The sequence below is a fragment of the Eubalaena glacialis genome, chromosome 3 (genome assembly GCF_028564815.1).
Source record: "Eubalaena glacialis isolate mEubGla1 chromosome 3, mEubGla1.1.hap2.+ XY, whole genome shotgun sequence".
In the NCBI taxonomy this organism is placed as follows: domain Eukaryota; kingdom Metazoa; phylum Chordata; class Mammalia; order Artiodactyla; family Balaenidae; genus Eubalaena; species Eubalaena glacialis.
This window is the reverse complement of record NC_083718.1, coordinates 179,289,169-179,304,008: the sequence shown is the minus strand read 5'-3', so window position 1 is coordinate 179,304,008 and position 14,840 is coordinate 179,289,169. Positions and strand designations below refer to the sequence as shown.

General features: G+C 44.6%; 1 protein-coding gene across 2 annotated transcripts in view; it reads right to left on the bottom strand.

The window, feature by feature from the left end:
* Window positions 1–14,840, bottom strand: part of KIF17 (kinesin family member 17) — a 48,045-nt gene that overhangs the window by 1,409 nt on the left and 31,796 nt on the right. The window contains exons 11-13 of one of the 2 annotated variants that reach the window (XM_061187030.1): window positions 13,743–13,974; window positions 2,908–3,166; window positions 1,725–1,795 (exon numbers count right to left, since the gene is read on the bottom strand). In XM_061187030.1, coding sequence (XP_061043013.1) covers window positions 1,725–1,795; window positions 2,908–3,166; window positions 13,743–13,974 — 562 coding nt within the window. The remainder of the gene's footprint in view (window positions 1–1,724; window positions 1,796–2,907; window positions 3,167–13,742; window positions 13,975–14,840) is intronic. The other variant, XM_061187031.1, reaches the window with a different exon arrangement.

Genomic DNA, 14,840 nt, shown 5'->3' with positions numbered 1-14,840 from the left:
CCCTACACTTCAGACCCCAGACACTTGCAGTGGGATCCAGGCAGCTCAGGGCAAAAGGGTCACGGTCACCAGCCCAGCCTACACATGCTCCTCCCCACCCTCCACCCCCATCTTCCTTGGGACGCGAAGTGCCTTGTTCCTCCTGCAAAGCTCAAAACAAGGTCCATCGGGGCAAGGACGATGTTACACACCCTTAAACCCATCACAATATATTCACAGAATAGGTAATACAGTACTCAGCTCGTGAGCTCACTTATGATCATGAGAACTGGAGTCCCAACATTTTTATCACCAAGGACTAGTATTTTTCACTGCTATAGTGGATTTCTTTTCTTCAGCCTGAATCTCCTCCTTCAGGGAACTACCCTTCTCCCACTTGACATGGTCCTGGTGGGGTGATCATTCATAGCACCCTAATATCACCACTCCCACCTGCCCATCCCCTTGCTACACAGCTGGACATGTGATCCAGACTGGGCCAATCACAGAACTACATCTTCTGGATATAGTCATTGGTCCAAAAGTAGGCCCATGACCCAGGCAGAGCCAATCAGAATCTTGCCACAAGCATTGGTTTAAGGATGCTCTAAAAGACCAGGTCTCTCTTCCTATTGGATCACCAATTGCTAGCAGCCATCTTTCCTGCCACATGGAGAAAGCCTGCCTGAGTCCAAACCTAGGATTCCAAGTGAAGCAGAGCCAAAAGGTCAAGAAACACACAGAACCAGGACTGGCTGAGCCCCTTGATCCAGCCATGCCTGAAACTGGTACAGTTAACATGAACCAATAAATTCCCTAGTTTGCTTACTGGAACTAAAAGCATTCTAATATAACCCATTTGAGGTCCCAGGTTAAGAATGGTTGTTTCAGGAACAACTTAGCACTTTTTTTTTTTTTTTTTTACAAAGTTAAGGCATCAAAAGCAGCCAATCAGAGCTTTAACCAGCCTGAGTTGCTCAGGCGGAGATGCTTAGCTGGAATTCATTAACCTATGAGTGGCCTTATCATGACTGCAAATGTATTTTCTGTGTAGGTTTTCCAAAATATCTGTAATGGTTTAAGGCAGCGATCAGCAAATTACAGCCTATGGGCCAAATCTGGCCCACAGACTGTTCTTGTAAAGTTTTATTGGAACGCAGCTGTGCTCATTTGTTTACATATTGCGTATGGCTGGTTTTGTGCTATCATGGCAGAGTTGAGTAGTTGTGTCAGAGACCATATGGCCCCCAGACCCTAAAATATTTACTGTTTGGTCCTTTAGAGAAAAGTTTGCTGACCTCTGCTTTAAGGATATATATTTGTTGTAATACAAAATAAGGGAGATATGAAATAAAGTGACTTCAGAATCCCAATGACTGTTTATGGAAACTCTGAGGATGCTTTCAGTCCAAGGGTACCAGCTGGGACCAAGGGAACCAGAATGAACTCCTTGGCCACTGGGATTGAAGCTGAAGCTTCTGTCCTTCACCAGCAGGGTGGGCTGCCTTGAACCCCTGCTTTTCCTCTGGTCTTTATGCGCATAAAGGGCTTTTGAATGAGGGCCAGAGGGGGTGGAGGGTCTGGGTGCAAAGAATTACACACAAAGGGTCCTGGCTCAGCCCCCCACTTTAATCATGAGGTGGACAGAAATAGAGTCCAGTTTCTACAGCAGCGCTGACCCACTGCGCCTTGGGGGCCAAGCCTGCCCGGTGCCAGCTCTCCCCTCGCTCTCCCAGAGACCTTACCGTGCCTGGTTCACCGTTGTCCGCTGTGGAGGTTTTGCGGGCTGATCTGTTCTGTAGCCCTGTTGAAACTGCTATGAGAAAACAGAAGCTGAGGTCACTGCTGCCTGGAATGAGGGCCAGAGGGACGGGGGGCTGGGCGCTCAGGCCTGGCTCAGGCTTGGAGCCAGGGGAGGACACCTCCCAGCCCAAGCAAGGGGATGGCTTTGGGAAACAGACAACAGGAGGGCTCAGACCAAAGAAGCCGCTCCCCTGCCTCCAGGCTAGAGAGCAGGTGGGAGCAGGGAGAAAGGCCACTCTGCCCGCAGACTGTGGGAATTGGGGTGGCTGGAGTTTCAGTAAGGATGGTGCCAGTGCCATCCGTGATCGTCAGAGATGTAGGACCTGGATGGGTACCCTCTGACCAGGTGAGGACCGGTGCGGGCCCCGTGGGATGTAGGAGCCTCTGCTGCTCCCTGAATGGGCAGAGCCAGCAGGTGGCTGGAGAGGATCCGCCGCAAGTCTGACCCTACTCTGACTCAGTGGAGGTGGGGGAGCCTTCAAGATCATCTTTTCCAACCCCTTCTTTGTGAAGATCAGGGGACCAAAGCCCAGAGAGGGACATTGACCAACATAACGTCACACAGGAGGTCAGCGGCAAAAGCAGAAGGTGAACCAAGCCTGAAACTCTGAACAGCTCGTTTCTGTCCCTGGCCTACAACTCACCGCTATGACTGTGATTTTGGATAAGTCACTTACATTCTCTGAGATTCCTCATATGTAAAACAGGTGTAAAAAATCTTTGTCCTTCACAGGGTTATTGTAGGATGAAATAATGACAATGATGATCACGATAAGAAAATGTACCACATTTAAAATGCGCCAGGCATGGCTCTAAGGGTTTTACGTGTACTAACACATTTTAAGCCACCCAGCAATCTTTAAGGAAAGTGCTGTTATTCATCCCCATTTCACAGAGGAGGGCACTGAGTCCCCAGAAGGTCACACAGGGAATGGTGGAGCCAGAATCCCAACCCACATCTGTCTGACACTTAGGTCCCCAACATTTTGGGTACCCAGAGTCACATGTCTGCTGCACCCACAGCCAGCAGGGAGAGCTGCATGGCCACCTGTCAGCCTGCAGGAGGGCAAACTGTGGAGAAGGGCGGGGACAACTGGTGGGGGGCAGCGCAGCAAAGCTCCTGACCTACTGGGAGGCTGGTTTTTAGGATGATGGGCTGGGGGATCTTCCAGAAGCCATTATCCTCATCCCAGCAGGACTCGCGCCTTATCTTCTCCAGGTTGTTATAGTTACAGTCTCGGCGAATCAGGGGCTGCACCTGCTCCAAGAGCTGCTGGAAGAGCATCAAGTCACGTTCCTGCCGACGGATGGTGGCCAAGTAATCGATCTTCTCTAGCTCAAACTCTGACTGCAGATCTTTGATCTCCACCTCTGCCGCCCGAAGCTAAAAACAAAGGATGACAAGCAGTGAGCAGGAAAGACATGGACACATCTTACCATCCATCTGACCTCTGCATCCGCTCCCTGCCCCTCCGGCCAGCCACTCATCCTCTGCTCACTGATCCACTCACCCGTCCATTCTGATCTCCACCATCTGTCCTGTCATCCTTCCATTGATTCATTCACCTTCCCTCCCACTTCTCCACTCAGTGTTTAAATGAGCACCTACAGGGTCCACAGCCCTGAAGAAAGCAGGAAGAAAAGCTGATCATCAACCCCCACTGCTAGCCCTCAGTCTCTATCCCACACTCATGCATTTTATTCAGGAGCCTTTTAGAAGGCTCCACACATAACACGGCAGTCACCACAGTCCTACAAGATCTCAGAGAATTGTACAAACTCTTTTTCTAAAAGAAGCAATAGGCATAAATTCTCAGACTCAACAGTCCTTGCTCTCCCACTGCCACAATCCTGTTATGATGTGACAAACACCAGACTTAAGAATCAGACCCACCTTGATTTAACCACGGGTTCCAGATTTTTTTGATCTCCTGCCCAGGTCTGCCAGACTGGCCCTCCATAGCCTCCTAAGCATGGGGACTCCCAACTCCAACCAGGCCCTCCCTGAACCCCAAGACACCTTGGCGCAATCTGTTTCCTCAAAGAGCAGGGACAGTTTGATTAGTAAAGAAGCCTGTTTTAAATTCATGGGAGGGCTTTCCTGGTGGCGCAATGGTTAAGAATCCGCCTGCCAATACAGGGGACATGGGTTTGATCCCTGGTCCGGGAAGATCTCACGTGCCGCAGAGCAACTAAGCCCATGAGCCACAACTACCGAGCCCGCGCGCCACAACTACTGAAGCTCACACGCCTAGAGCCCATGCTCCGCAACAAGAGAAGCCACCACAATGAGAAGCCTGCACACCGCAACTAGAGAAAGCCTGTGCACAGCAGCAAAGACCCAATGCAGACAAAAATAAATAAATAAAATAAAATAAATTTTAAAAAAATTAAAAAATAAATTCATGGGAATGATAGTCACATGTAACCAACTGAGAACACAGGATGCCTGGTAGGACACAGGTGGGCGGGGAGCCATCAGGGAGGGGTAGGTACACAGGGCCTTCAACTAAATTAATTATGCTCCATGAATGTAGCTAGATAGCAGATACATGGCATTCATGGTAACAATCTTAATATATTTTTGTACATTTGTAATCATTCACAATGATTTTTATAACAGCTTTACTGAGATATAGTTCACGTCATACAATTCACCCATTTAAAGTGTACAATTTGGGAATTCCCTGGTGGTCCAGTGGTTAGGACTCCACGCTCTCACTGCCAAGGGCCTCGGTTCAATCCTTTAGCAGGGAACTAAAATCCCGTAAGCCATGCAGCACAGCCAAAAAAATAAAATAAAATAAAAAATAAAGTATACAATTCAGTGGCTTTTAGCATATTCAGAGTTGTACAATCATCACCACCAGTCTACTTTCTGTCTCTATAGATATGCTTATTCTGGACATTTCATATAAATGTAATCATACAACATGTGGTCTTTGTATCTGGCTTCTTTCACTGAACATAAGAGTTTTCAAAGTTCATGCATGTTGTAGAACATGTCAGTACTTCATTCCTTTTCCTGCCAAATAATATTCCATTGTGTGGATGTATCACATGTTATTTTTTCATTCATGATTGTTTTCATTTGCAGCTATAATAAATAATGCTACTATGAACATCAGTGTACAATTTTTTGTGTGGATATATTTTTGTTGTTCTTGAGTGTAACTGCTGGGTCATATGGTAACACTATGTTTAAGCAAGTGAGGAACTGCCAGACTATTTTCCAAAGCAGTATATGAGGGCTCCACATACCCACAAGCAGTATATGAGGCCTCCAATTTCTCCACATCCTCACCAACATTTGTTATTGTATGTCTTTTTTACTACAATCACCCCAGTGGGTATGAGATGGTATCTCACTGTGGTTTTGAGTTGCATTTCCCTAATGGCTAATGATGTTGAACATCATTTCATGTGTTTATTGGCCATTTGTATATCTTCTTTGGAGAAATGTCTGTTCAGATCCTTTGACCATTTAAAAATTGGGTGGTCTTTTTATTCTTGAGTTGTAAGTTTTCTTAATATTTTCTAGATGCAAGCACCTTATCATACTATATGATTTGAAAATATTTTCTTTCATTCTGTGAGATGTCTTTTCTCTTTTTTTTAAATTTATTTTATTTTATTCATTTATTTAATTTTTGGCTGCATTGGGTCTTTGCTGCTGCACACGGGCTTTCTCTAGTTGTGGTGAGCAGGGGCTACTCTTCGTTGTGGTGTGCGGGCTTCTCATTGCGGTGGCTTCTCTTGTTATGGAGCACGGGCTCTAGGGGCACGGGCTTCAGTAATTGTGGTGCATGGGCTTCAGTAGTTGTGGCTCACGGGCTCTAGAGTGCAGGCTCAGTAGTTGTGGCACATGGGCTTAGTTGCTCCGTGGCATGTGGGATCCTCCCAGACCAGGGCCCGAACCCGTGTCCCCTGCATTGGCAGGCGGACTCTCAACCACTGCGCCACCAGGGAAGCCCTTCTCTTTTTTGATAGTGTTCCTTGAAGCACAAAAGTTTAATTTTTTTTAAATACCTGCTGGTTCTTTTTTTTGTTTTGTTTTGTTTTCTTTTGGCTGCGCCCTACGGCTTGTGGGATCTTAGCTCCTTGACCAGGGATTGAACCTGGGCCCTCAGCAGTGAAAGTGTGGGGTCCTAACCACTGGACCGCCAGGGAATTCCTAGAAAAGTTTAATTTTGATTAAGTCCAATTTATCTTTTATTCCTTTGTTGTTTGTGCTTTTGGTATCATACCTAAGAAAGCATTATCTAATTCAAGGTAATAAAGATTTAAACCTGCATTTTCTTCTAAGAGTTTTATAGTTTTAGCTCTTCTATTTAGGTTTTTGACTCATTTTGAGTTAATTTTTGTACACAACATGAGGTTGGAGTCCAGCATCTTTCTTTGGCATATGGGTATCTAGTTGTCCCAGCATCATTTGTTGAAAAGACTATCCTTTCTCCATTGAATCATCTTGGCACCCTTGTTGAAAATCAACTAACTGTAAATGTGAGGGTTTATTTCTAGACCCCCAGTTCCATTCCACTGATTCTATATGTCTGTCTTTACACCAGTACCACTCAGCCTTGACTACTGTAACTTTGTAGTAAATTTTGAATCAGGAAGCATGAGTCCTCCAACTTTGTTCTTTTCAAGATTATTTTGGCTATTCTGAGTCCCTTGAATTTCCACATCAACTTTAAGATCAGCTTGTCAATTTCTTCAAAGAAGCCAGCTGGTTCTTTGATAGTGATTGCCTTGAAATCTGTAGATCAATTTGAGAAGTATTGCCATCTTATCAAAATTAAGTCCTCCAATCTATGAACATGGTACATCTTTCCATTTATTTAGGTATCCTTTTCTCTCTCTCTCTCTTTTTTTTGGCCACGCTGAGCAGCATACAGAGTATCTTAGTTCCCTGACCAGGGATCGAACCCGTGCCCCTTGCAGTGGAGGCGCAGAGTCTTAACCACTGGACCACCAGGGAAGTTTCTATTTAGGTATTCTTAATTTCTCTCAACAATGTTTTATAGTTTTTGGAATATAAGTTTTGTACTTCTTCTGTAAAACTTTTTCCTAAGTATTTTATTCTTTTTGATGTATTGTAAATGAAATTGTTTTCTTAAATCTTTTTGCAGATTATTCATTGCAAGTGTACAGAAATACAACTGCTTTTTCCTTATTGATCTTGTATCCTGCTGAACTTGTTCATTGATTCCAGCATATTTTTTAGTGGATTCCTTAAGATTTTCTATATATAAAGATCATGTTATCTGCAACTAGAGATAGTTTTACCTATTCTTTGCCAATCTAGATGCCTTTTATTTCACTTTCTTGCTTAACTGCCCTTGCTAGAACCACCAGTCCAATGTTGAACTGAAGTGGTAAGAGCAAGTACCCTTTTCTTGTTTCTGATCTTAAGGGAAAAGCATTCTGTCTTTCACCATTGAGTATGATGTTAGCTGTGAGTTTTTCATGCCCTTTATCAGGCTGAAGAAGTTACCTTCCATTCCTAGTTTGTTGAGTGTTTTTATCATGACAGGTTTTGAATTTTGTTAAATGCTTTTTCTGCATCTATTAAGATGGTCATGTGGGTTTTGTCCTTTATTCTATTGATGTTACATTAATTGATTTTTGGATGCTAAACCAACCTTGAATTCCTGGGATAAATCCCACTTCAGCATGGATTATAATCCTTTTTATATGTTGCTAGATTTGGTGTGCTGGTATTTTGTAGAGATTTTTTAATCTATATTCATTAAAATATTGGTTTATAGTTTTCTTGTTATGTCTTTGTCTGGTTTTGGTATCAGGTGTTACTGGCCCCATAGAAAGAGTTGAGAAGTGTTCTCTTCTATTTCATAATGATTTTTTAAAATACCTTTGTCAGCCAATAGCCTTCATTTTACAAAGAAAATCCAGTTAGAAGATATAATGGAGGGGACGACTTCCCTGGTGGCACAGTGGTTAAGAATCCACCTGCCAATGCAGGGGACACGGGTTCGAGCCCTGGTCCGGGAAGATCCCACATGTCGCGGAGCAACTAAGCTTGTGCGCCACAACTACTGAGCCTGCGCTCTAGAGCGCAAGCCACAACTACTGAGCCTGTGTGCCACAACTACTGAAGCCCGCGCACCTAGAGCCCGTGCTCCGAAACAAGAGAAGGCACTGCAATGAGAAGCCTGCACACCGAAACAAACAGTAGCCCCTGCTCGCTGCAACTAGGGAAAGCCCGTGCGCAGCAATGAAGACCCAACGCAGCCAAAAATAAATAAATAAATTTATTAAGAAAAAAAGTTATAATGGAGAAGGATACCCCATAGAGGAAAGCAAATAAAATAAAATACCTAAGTGTAAAATTAACAAGATAGGTCTAAAACCTATATGAGGAAATCTATAAAATACTCCTGAGTGACATAAAAATTGATTTGAACTAATAGAAAGATATGCCATGGATGTTCCTGAACAGGATAACTCAACTTCATAAAGATGTCAATACTCCCAAGCTAACTTATAAATATAACATAATTCTCCCCAAAATTCCACCCACTTTTTTCTTTTTCTTTTGACCTAACCCAATTGTTTATAAAGTTCATTTGGGGAGCGGGGGGAAAGCAAATAAGAAAGACGAGCCAGGTAAAACCTGGAAAAGAAAATCACTAAGAGAGGATTATGAGACTGTAAAACAGACTATAAAGCCTCTGAATTTTAAACAAAGTAGCTGACACTGGTACATGAATAGACAGAGCAAGAGAAATGAACAGAAAATCCAGAAATACATCTAAGTACATACGGAAACGTAGCATACAAAAGAACAGCACTGAAGTCAGTGGAGAATAAATGGACTTTTCAAAAAATGGTGCAAAAGATAATATTGAATCAGCTCCTCACACGTGCACCACAATAAATTCCAAGTGGATCAGAGATTTAAATGTAAAAACAAAAAACAAAAAAACCCATACAAGTTCTAGAAGAAAACACAAGTGAAGATTTCCAACTATGACTCAAAATCTATATGCAATAATTAAAAAGTTGCTCAACTTGACCAAAAAAAATTTTATGGAAAAATACCATAAAGCATAGTAAAAAGTGACAGTAACAAAATAGAAAAAAAAAATATTTCCAACTTATATCACAGACCAACAGTTAATATCTCTAATATAAATTATAATACTTCTCATATAAAGAGCTCCTACAAGTAGAGAAGAAAAAGAACCACCATCTTGTGAACACAGTTCCGAGAATAAAACCTGCAGACACCCCTAAAACATATGAAAAAATGCTCAACCTTGCTCACAGTATAAAAAATGCAGATTAAAACTGCACTGAATCATAAAATGAATAAGTCTGGGGAATGTAACACACAGCATGGAGACTACGGTTAATAACACTGTGTTGCATATTTGAAAGTTGCTAAGAGAGTTGATCTTAAAGGTTCTCATCACAAGAAAAAGAATTTGTAACTATGTGAGGTGACGCATGTTAACTAGACTTATTGAGGTGATCATTTCACAATATGTACAAATACCCAATCATTATGTTCTATACTGAAATCAATATAATGTTATATGTCAATTATATCTCAATTTTTCTTAATGTAAAAAAGGAAACTACGGACTTTCTTGGCGGTCCAGTGGTTAAGACTCTGTGCTTCCACTGCACGGAGCATGGGTTCCATCCCTGGTCAGGGAACTAAGATCCCGCGTGCTGTGCAGCGTGGCCAATAAATAAATAAATAAATAAATCTAGGGGGGAATAATGTGAGGACTCCATTTTTTTTTAAAAAAAAAGAAAACTAGGGCTTTCCTGGTTGCACAGTGGTTGAGAATCTGCCTGCCAATGCAGGGGACACGGGTTCGAGCCCTGGTCTGGGAGGATCCCACATGCCGCGGAGCAACTGGGCCCGTGAGCCACAATTACTGAGCCTGCGCGTCTGGAGCCTGTGCTCCGCAACAAGAGAGGCCGTGATAGTGAGAGGCCCGTGCACCGCGATGAAGAGTGGCCCCCGCTTGCCGCAACTAGAGAAAGCCCTCGCACAGAAACAAAGACCCAACACAGCCATAAATAAATTAATTAATTAATTTTTAAAAAAAAAGAAAAAAGAAAACTACACTGAGGTACTACTTCTTATCTATCAGAATGGCAAAAATCCAAAAATTTTCAGTATAATCTGTTGGTGAGGCTGTGAGAAAACACACACATGCATGCTAGTGGAAGCACAAAAGGACACAGCTCCCATGGAGGGAAGTTGGTACTATCTAGCAAAATCACACATGTATTTACTCTTTGTCCCAGCAATCCCAGTTGGAGGAATTGATTCCAAAGGAATCTACCAAAAATATAAAAGTAGTATGCACAGACTATTCACTAGAGCACTCCTTATTGTAGCAAAAGATTGGAAATGTCCATCATGACTTTTGAGTAAACAATGATACAGCCTCACGGTGGAGTACCATATAGCAGTAAAAAGGAATGAGGAATATTTCTAGATATTGCTATGGAGTGATCTTCAGGATATATCATTATGTGAAAAAAAAAAGCTAGGTGGGGGAAGTGTGTATTGTAGCTACTTTTATCCAAGAAGGGGGAGGATATGTATGGGGAGAGGGACGGGTGTACACACACACACACACACACACACACGTTTGTTTAAATTTTAAAAATATATACACAGATACCTAAATCTGAATCTCTCCAGAGACAGCCTCAGAAAAACATACAGAACAATGAGGAGAAAAAATAAGACCATCCTGAGCCCAGGCACTGATCGGGAGACAGAGAACACTAGAAGCTTCAAATTACCAATAAATTCAGCAGACAGCTCCTAGCCCACCCCACAGGGGGATAAGTGGAGGGCACACAGGAAAGCATGGAGTGGGAGGACAAGGTGACAGAAGGCAGTTAAATCACTCCCCAAAGAGAAAGCCCCACTCTGACGGTGGGAAAACACTGAAAACAGATCTGACATTGGGAAATTGATAGGAGAGATTGAAATGTGTGCAGGACTCAAACTATTAGTCTCTCTAAGGCACTGCTCTGGAGGTCATTTAGAGAGCACTTAGAAGTGGGAGATGCCCCTTGAGGTGGAAATTAAAAGTCCTGCAGAAACAAGAGAAAATTACAAAAGAAGCAATTGCCCCTCTCACCAAAATAAATAATTTTTTTTAAAAAAACTGCTTTGGAAGGCAAGATTTTTGTCCCTATGATTTTCGTCCCCTGGCGTTATGCCTGTGAATACGTTATCTTAAATGGCAAAAAGGACTTTGCAAATGGAATTAATGTTATTAATCAATTGACTTTAAAATAGGGAGATTATCCCATATTATCGAGTGGGTCCAAGGTAATCAATTGTGCCACGTGGGAGAGGGGGGCAGAGAGATGGGCAGAAGAGGTGCATTGGAAGGGAGGCTTCACAGAAGTAAGGCAGGAGGAGAGTCAAAGAGATTGGAAGCAGGATTCCCTGGTGGTGCAGTGGTCAGGAATCCGCCTGCCAATGCAGGGGACACAGGTTCAAGCCCTGGTCCAGGAAGACCCCACATGCCGCGGAGCAACTAAGCCCGTGCACCACAACTACCGAACCCGCGCGCCTAGAGCCCGTGCTCTACAAGAGAAGCTACTGCAATGATAAGCCCATGCACCACAACGAAGAGTAGCCCCTGCTCGCCGCAACTAGAGAAAGCCCACGTGCATCAATGAAGACCCAATGCAGCCAAAAATAAATAAATAAAATAAATAAATTTATTTTTTTTTTAAATCCATTTAAAAAAAAAGGGATTGGAAGCAGGAGAGGGACTCTATCGTCCAGGCTGTCTTTGAAGGGGGACAGGCGCCAGGAAATGCCGGCTGCCTCCAGAAACTGAGAATGACCATGGCTGACAGCCAGCAAGGAGATGGGAACCTCAATCCTACAGCCACATAGGAATAAATTCTGTCAACAATCTGCAAATGGATTCTCCCCTAGGACCTCCAGAAAGAAATGCAGTCCTGCCATACCTTCAGTTCAGCCTTGCGGAATTCTAAGCAGAGAAACCAAGCCACGCTGTACCTGGAATCTGACCTACAGAACTGTGAAATAATAAATTTGTGTTGCTTCAGGCAACTAAACGCGTGGCAATTTGCTACAGCAGCCATAGGACACTAACGAAAAGCTCTATGTAAAGCTGCGCTTCCGTACGGACAGAAGAGTGTGCTATCAAATAGGAAAACCTAGCAAGGCACCCCGAACCTTTACCTCTGTATGGCTGTTAGCATAACTGATGCCATCCTGGGCCCATTCAGTTCCTCCTGTCCTTTCACGGACCCTACCTAGGGCTGTATAGGGTAGTAAATCTCTTCTGCGTAGGACTTTGTAGTTAATAGATATTGTTTAATTATGATTAAGTCCAGGTGGGCTCTATGCTCTGGTAGTCTCCAAACAATGATGAAGACCTTCCCCGACGTATTCCCACTGCCCACAAGACTAGTTACCCATTCATAAATCTTGGCTTAAAAGTGCTCTTCCTGTTTTCAAGTACCTACCCCCACATGCTAGGTAAATACAGAACTGTCCCAACGGCCCCTCGGTGCTGCAGAGCGCAGCTGCGAATGCTTCCAAATTGTCACCTGCCCTGTGAGTACCTTACCCTATAATCAACTGATCCACTGATTATATGGAGCTGCCTGCCTCGTTTTTCTGTCCCAAGGTATCTTAGTTTGGTGGGTACTTTTTGATCCCTCCATCCTCCAACAACCTCTGCATTCAATTGTCACTGAGAGTGCAGAAAAACAAGACATTATGAAATAAACAGAAGAGAGCAGATGTATCTAATCAAAGCTACTGTAAGATACAGAAAATGAAAATCAAAGCATTTCAGCAGAAGAAGATTCCCTCCAAAGCAAAAGCACACGGAACCAAACAGATTAAAAATATAACTCGACACCCCACTGTGAATAAAGTTTCCTTAAACAAGCACTCACAGATGTGAAATTTTCAAATCAGAAATCCAAAATCTTGAAATGGACAAAAATGAAGAAGATGTCAAGTGGGACATTAACACGAAACGAGGAAAGAATTTTTTAAAAACTTAAGATATGTAGACCAAAGTACAAGAAAGACCAAATTCAATTAAAGACATGAAGGGTATTAAGAAAAGGCATGAAAACAGCCAAGAAAAATTTAAAACTAAAGACATTTAAAGAGGAAAAAGTATCAGCTTTATGCTTTGGCAAGATCCCTTGGTCGCCTGTGTTGAGTGGGGATGAGGAGGGGGGAGCAGGTGGCCAAGGAGGACATTATGAGGCCCAGATCACCCGGAGGATGCTCTGAAGGACATATAAGTGTCTGTCACAGATGGCAGAGCCTCATTCTCCTCTTGTCCTCACTCCCCAAACTCAGCCAGGTAGCTGCCTTTCTGTTCCCCGAACCTCGGACCTCATTCCGGGCACTGGACGGTCTCTCGGCCCAGACCGCTCTTCCATCAGGTCCCACCTGAGAAGTCACCACCTCCACCAGAACGGCCCTGTCCCCCCCCATCTAAGGTGGCCCCAGGAACTTCTGGGGTTCTGCTAATGTTCGGTGCCTCCATCTGGGTGCTGGTTGCACAGGGCACTCACTTTGTGGAAATGAATTCAGTTGTGCATTTGTGATTTGGGCATTGGTACTTAAAAAAAAGTAAAAACATAAAAATAAAGCCGCCCCTACCTCCTGCCCGCCCCCCATTCTCTTCATCGGGCTACCCCTCCCTAGAGTCTCTTGCTTCTTTCTCTGCTGCGTTGTTTCTTACACACACACACTTCCCCTGGAACGCGAGCTCCAAGAGTGCAGAGACGCACCTGTCACCGTGACAGCTTCCAGAATAGGGCGTGTCGTACAGCAGGTACCGAATACATACACGCAGGTGTCAAGACCGGGTGTGAAGGCCCCGCCCAGCGCTGCCTGCGTGTGGGGGCGGGGCCAGCGGGGGCGTGGCCTGAGCGCAGGGCCTCACCTTCCTCTGCATCTTCTCCAGCAGCTTGCTCTTGGCCCTCACTTCCTCCTGGATGGAGTCGTAGACGTTGAGCAGCACCCAGTCCCCGCTGTCCTCGTCTGAGTTCTGCAGGGCCGCCACCAACTGCTTCTTGCGCTCGTCTGCATACCGCTTCCGCCGCCTGTGCTTCTCCTTCAGGTCCGTGTTCTTGGCCTGCTCCCCCCCGACCACCTGCTGCTCCAACAGCTGCAAGCTGCCCTCACGAAGGAGAAAGCAAACGTGACAAAGTCTGCCGAGCACTGAGCACTGGATGTCCAGCCTGATCTCATCGACTCCTTCCAACAACCCCACTTCACAGACACGTAAACTGAGGCCCAGAGAGGTGAAGCTGCTGGCTCGGAATCAGACCCCGCATTCCTGCCAGATCTCCCTGACTCCAAGCCTGTGTGCTCAGCCACCCAGCTGGTTCTGCCCCACAGGAAGGGCGAGAGTCTCCCTCTGGAGCCAGAGCTGCTCCACCCGCCTCCCGCCTCCGGGGACTGATGGTGCCACCACAGAGCAGGCTCGCGGCCGTGCTCCCAGGCAACCTCAGGGATCAGAATACCCCTGGGTTGTGGAGAATGTTCCATACAGTCAGTGCATAATGTTTAATCAGGGAACATTATGAACAGTTCGTTTTCTTTAATATTTTTATCTAAAATGCTAAAAAAAAAGTTTAGAGTTTTGCCTTTAAAAGTACAAATTTGAAATAACTACAAAGGCTTATGTAGAACTCCCTACTCTCTAATAAAGCACCACAGAAGTATTTTAGACTCTGCCTCTTTCCAAAGGGACATAAGGAGAGTATAACCAAAGACGTTCCCAGGATTCATAACAGGATAGGAGATCATGCTCAAGGGAAAGAACGGGACTACGCAAACCGAGGAGCTGGGCCCAGACCCGCTTCAGGCTCAGTTCTCAGCTCGACGGCAGCCAGGATACAGGGGAGTCACATCCAAGTCACTGCTCTGCTTAAGACCCTTGTAGGGTCCCCATCAGGATGAAGCCCAAGCCCCGGGGGCACACAGGGCCTCCCTGTCTCACCTCCCTCTGCCGCCACCACCCCTAACTCACTCCAGC